The 4,802-nt window shown below is 45.4% G+C and overlaps 1 protein-coding gene across 1 annotated transcript; it reads right to left on the bottom strand.

The window, feature by feature from the left end:
• Nucleotides 1-1,130: 1,130 nt before the first annotated feature.
• On the bottom strand, nucleotides 1,131-2,258 carry LOC108015091 (zinc finger protein 75A-like). The gene has a single exon (XM_065868285.2). The coding sequence runs from the start codon at nucleotides 2,256-2,258 to the stop codon at nucleotides 1,131-1,133; it is 1,128 nt and encodes a 375-aa protein (XP_065724357.2).
• Between the last annotated feature and the right edge of the window lie 2,544 nt (nucleotides 2,259-4,802).

Genomic DNA, 4,802 nt, shown 5'->3' with positions numbered 1-4,802 from the left:
ACGCTGAGATCTCGGAAACTATGAGAGCTAGGCTATTGAGATTTGGCGTACAGATTCCTGAGCTTCTTACGCAGCGCAAGTTTGTTTCAGTAGACTGCCACGCCCACTCTAACGCCCACAAACCACCCAAAACTGTAACTCCTACAGTTTTGATGCTAGATAGAAAATTTTAACTGAAATGTATTGTTCTCATCAATACCTAACGATTGACGAAAAAAAAGTTTGCCACGCCCACTTAAACGCCCACAAACCGCGAAAACCTGTGACGCCCACAATGCGCATGCTAGATAAAAAATTTTAACTGAAATGTATTGGTGTCGTCAATACCTATCGATTGATACAAAAATAAATTTGCCACGCCCACTCTAACGCCCATAACGCTTAAATCTGTCTACCGCCGGTAGGTGGCGCATTTTAATCTCGCTTTGCTGCTTGCATATCTCCATTTCCCTTTGAGTAACGGGTATCTGATAGTCGAGGTACTCGACTATAGCGTTCTTCCTTGTTTTATTTAGAAACATAGATCCTAAGTGATAAATTGGGAAAAATGTCCTTAGTAGATAATTTTAATTTTTAGAAAAAACACCATTTACTAAAAATATCTAAAGTTCAGGGCGATCACTTCTTTTGGTTGTGGCATCTAGGATGTTTATAGGATACTTCCCGACTTTTATCCTCGTCCGACCAACTTCATTTGGCATAGAATGACTTATCACATCGCATAAATGTATCTGGCCGGCATAGAGCCATCGGTTTCGGGGCCACCGAAATGGTTTGTCATCTTCGAGTGGCAACAGCCTCCGGCCAGGAAAACCCAGGGAGCCGGAAAACCAGGTGGGGTGAGGTGGGTGGCGGGCGGGCGAAAGCCAGTCGAAGCAATTTCCCCCGACCGCTTTCTCTCGTCCATCCCCATATAAATTTAGCCCAACCACACTGAAAACAATCGTGGAAAGACAATTCTCGCAGGCACTCCAACCGATGTATATATTCCATGTATAGATAATAATTAATAATGAGGTGGTATAAACAAAATTAGATGTTTACAAGCGGATGTGACTGTGGGGCCCTGAGAAAAAACAGTGTTGACTAGTGTAAAGTGGTTAGAACTTGGTTCTTTTTGGCTCTTGGTATTAAGATTCGTTGCGGTGCCGGAACTTGATGTGATTCTTCAGGTCAGTCATGCGAGTGCTGCCAAATGGGCAGAGCTTGCACACGTAGGGATACTTTTGGGGATGCATATCCCTAACGTGCTTCAGCAATGAACCGCTCTGCCGGAAATTACTGTCGCAGTGCGCACAGGTGAAGGGCCGTTCGCCCGTGTGGGTGCGATTGTGGGACGTCAAGCTGCTCTTGTTTACGTAGAATTTCGCGCACGTGGGGCACCAGAATCGGCCCTCGGTCTTGTGCTTCTGGGCATGGCTATCCAGATTCTTAAAAAACTTACTGCAATGCTTACAAAAGTTTTTCTCCGTTTTTGCAGGGCGAGAGTGTTTGGCTTTGGATTTACGCTTCCGCTTCGGCATGGGTTTGCGTTTGGGTTTTGCTTTTGCGGACTTGGAGGATTTAGGTTGATCCTCAGGCAGATGCTCCTCCTCCTTCTCCTCCCCCTGCTCGGAGTGGTTAGTGATGGGCGAATAGGCAAATCCCACCACCTCCTGGTCCTGATCCTCATCCTCTCCCTGCTCGGAATGATCACTGATTGGGGGATAGGAAAATCCTGCAGATTGGTCGTCTGGCGCCTCAGACAGATTCATCTCCTGCCAATCCTCCGAATTTGGACGGCGAGGTGAGTAGTCAAATCCTAAAAACTGGTCCTCCAACGTCGGATTCTGCTCATCCTGACCCAGATCATCGCCTGCCGCCTTCTCCTGCATGGTTGAGCAACTGGGAGGGGAGTTGGGAAAGGCACCAGGTTGGTAGTCCCACTCCGCAGACTGGGCATCCTCCGGCAGATCCACCTCCTCCTTGGTTATGGTACTGGGCCCCTGCCCAGCCTGGTCGTCATTGTCCTTCAAGCGCAGCAGGTCCAAGTGCAGATCGCTGGCCCAGGCCAAGCGGATCAGCCGGAAGGCGCTCCTCGTGGCTTCCGCGCACAGCAAGCAAATGAATTGCGGCTTTCCGTCCGTTTTGACCACGCTGCATCCGGAGCACTCGCACAACAAGGCGGCCAAGGTAGGCTCCTGCTTATCCTCAACAAAAAGATTGATCATGCAATCTTTTTCTTTCAGGCATACGCGGCACAATTTGGAAAGTGCCATTTTGGCAGAAATTAAAGATTTTTAAAAATTTTTGCCTGCACAGAAGTCGGTTGTCAAAAAAGAAAGTGACTAGCTTGCTCTTCGCCTGTGTTGGAAAGTGCCTGAAGTTTATGCGATGAAGAGTTGTTTCGAGCACTTCAAGTACACTTTGAAACACTACTCTTATCGATGTTTTTCCAGTATTGATAAGGCATTTGGCGCATTTTTTGAGATTCGTAACCCATAAAGGCATTTTACGCTTTTTAAGACCTTTAATTAACAATAAATCTCAAAAAGAAAGGCAAAAGCAGCCTTGGCGCTTTTTTTAAGATTTCTTTGCGATCACATTTTGCATAATATACTTTAATGGTTCCTAAAATCTTAAGGTTATTTTTTTCGCAGTGCATCCGTTTTTTCCCCCAGCTGGGAATTGTCATTGAGCTTTTGGCTCCCAGGTAGCGAACGATGGCCGTCGAATGTCGTTGCACAGACTTTCCCGGCTTTTCCGTCTTCCACTTCATTGGGGGAAACAACAACTTGGCTGGCAGCCGCCATCTTGACTGACTGTCCCCCATTTCCCACCCATCCGGCCCCTCCCCCACTTTTCCGACTTCCTTCTCTATCTGTTTTATGCCCGAATCACTTTTGCAACTTTTGCACACACACCGAAACACACAAAGGGGGAAAATGGGGCTGGAAAATGCAGGAGATGGGTGGGGTTAGGTGGCTTAAGGAGTTCGAGGCAAAGAAAAACTCATTCCGAAATCATTTTTGGAAAATCGCCTGCGGCTGTGTTTTGTTAAAAACTGAGAAAACGGAAATACTACAGCAGAAAATGTGGCACCCACCCGGCCCCCAGCCTGATTTTCCTTAGAAAAGGTGGAGAGCCAAGGGATTCTTCGCTTGCCGACTTGTTTAACTTTCACTCAAGTGGATTTTTGACTGCGAACAAAAACCAGAACAAGTTGAGCCGAGCTGAGGAAGTGAGAGCGAGAGGGAGGCAGCTCGGGGAAAGAGACAGAGCTAGTTATTTTCCATCAAACATGGCAAAGTTTTTATGGACCACTACCCCCCAGGATAGAGTTTAAATTTTTGGAAAATTAACAAAAGTGTGCAATCATTTTTGGATTTTATTTTCGAGTTCCCCAACTGTAGTCTAAAATAATACATGCTTATTTACTCCACTTTCTCCCATAGCTAACATGAATAACATTTAAGATTCGTCTATTTAAAGATAATGCAAATAGGTTCATAAATAGGGTGGCCTTTTAAGTAGTGTTGCATAACGTTCGATATCAAAGTAGGAAAGCTGCGTAATCGATAGACCATAACAAATATTATCGCTTTTTAAACATTTTTAAATTGCAATTATGATTATTGCTTAAATCCTTGGCTTACTAGTTTCTACAATGTTCACCTGTTAACATATTTTACCCAGATCTGACGAAAGTTATCTGGACGATTTAAACCCCTGCGAGGCAATTGTTGAGGGACGGACAAATAAAAAAGATACAGATGCATTTAAGGGCACATATGGCTGTTTCTGGTCAACATCCGCGGTCGCAGACGCACCGAGCCAAATCAGGGTAATGTGATATATAGCCTGTCTCGATGTCTGTCCACGTAACCGTCGAACACCCATCACCACCCTCTGTTTATTCCCCGTACATCTGGCCATGTGCCCGAGCCTTTGCCCTTGTAATTAGATGATCCCCAAATCAGCCGCTAATTTTTCCGCAATTTGCTTAGTAATGCAATCTAAATACAAACAAAATAGTTCCCTTTTTATTTCGACGATTTCAGGGGTGGACCGCACGGCAGGGTGGCCCAGCGAAGGGAACGGGAATTGGGCTAGGGACTGGGAATGGAGTGGGTATGGTGATGGTGATGGGCGGTCGACGGGCCGTGAAATACACACTCGAAAAAGTGAATGGCATATGTACACATATATGCCCCGGAGTGTTGCACATGTCCCTGTGCTGTGCGGCAGGGCAAACATCGCAAATAGCCGATGCTTTGCTTAGAGTTGCCATCCGCAACAGTGTTGCCGAAAAGAAGCCAGAGTTTCCACCACACTTATTTAATTTGCAAAGCGTTTTACATTGGACAAATAAATTCTTTGTTTTCTAAACTTTCTGGGGAAAACAAAGTGGTTACACTCCCTAAAAAGATTTTAAAATAAATAATGGGTACGATGATACAAAAATGCTGTAGAGTTAAAGAAACAAGGTGACAACTCTAGTTATCCATGATTGTACACTCTCGAGGTTGTTGAATTGCTGAAATGTTTGACAATTGAATTGGCATGGAACAGCTGATCAAAATTCAACAAAAAATCCCAGGCCTCACAGATAAGTGTTGCAAAGTACCAGAAAATTTAAGATTCTTGCCGAAAAGGGTCGGCTCTTTGTGTCATCACTTTTTGGGCAATGGAGTTGGGATTGGAACTTGGAAAATTGGTCGGGGAAGCATGTCAAAGCCAAGCGACAAGCGATGGGAAAAGGACCCAGGACCAAGGACGAAGGAAGATGCGGCGACCAGTGAATTTGGCGTCGCGGCGCATCC

Source organism: Drosophila suzukii, chromosome X (genome assembly GCF_043229965.1).
Source record: "Drosophila suzukii chromosome X, CBGP_Dsuzu_IsoJpt1.0, whole genome shotgun sequence".
Classification (NCBI taxonomy): domain Eukaryota; kingdom Metazoa; phylum Arthropoda; class Insecta; order Diptera; family Drosophilidae; genus Drosophila; species Drosophila suzukii.
The sequence above is the reverse complement of the archived record's forward strand: the minus strand, read 5'-3'. Positions and strand labels throughout refer to the sequence as shown.

What these genes read in the sequence shown, in the direction of transcription:
- LOC108015091 (XM_065868285.2), bottom strand. Translation starts at nt 2,258, where the DNA reads ATGGCACTTTCCAAATTGTGCCGCGTATGCCTGAAAGAAAAAGATTGC.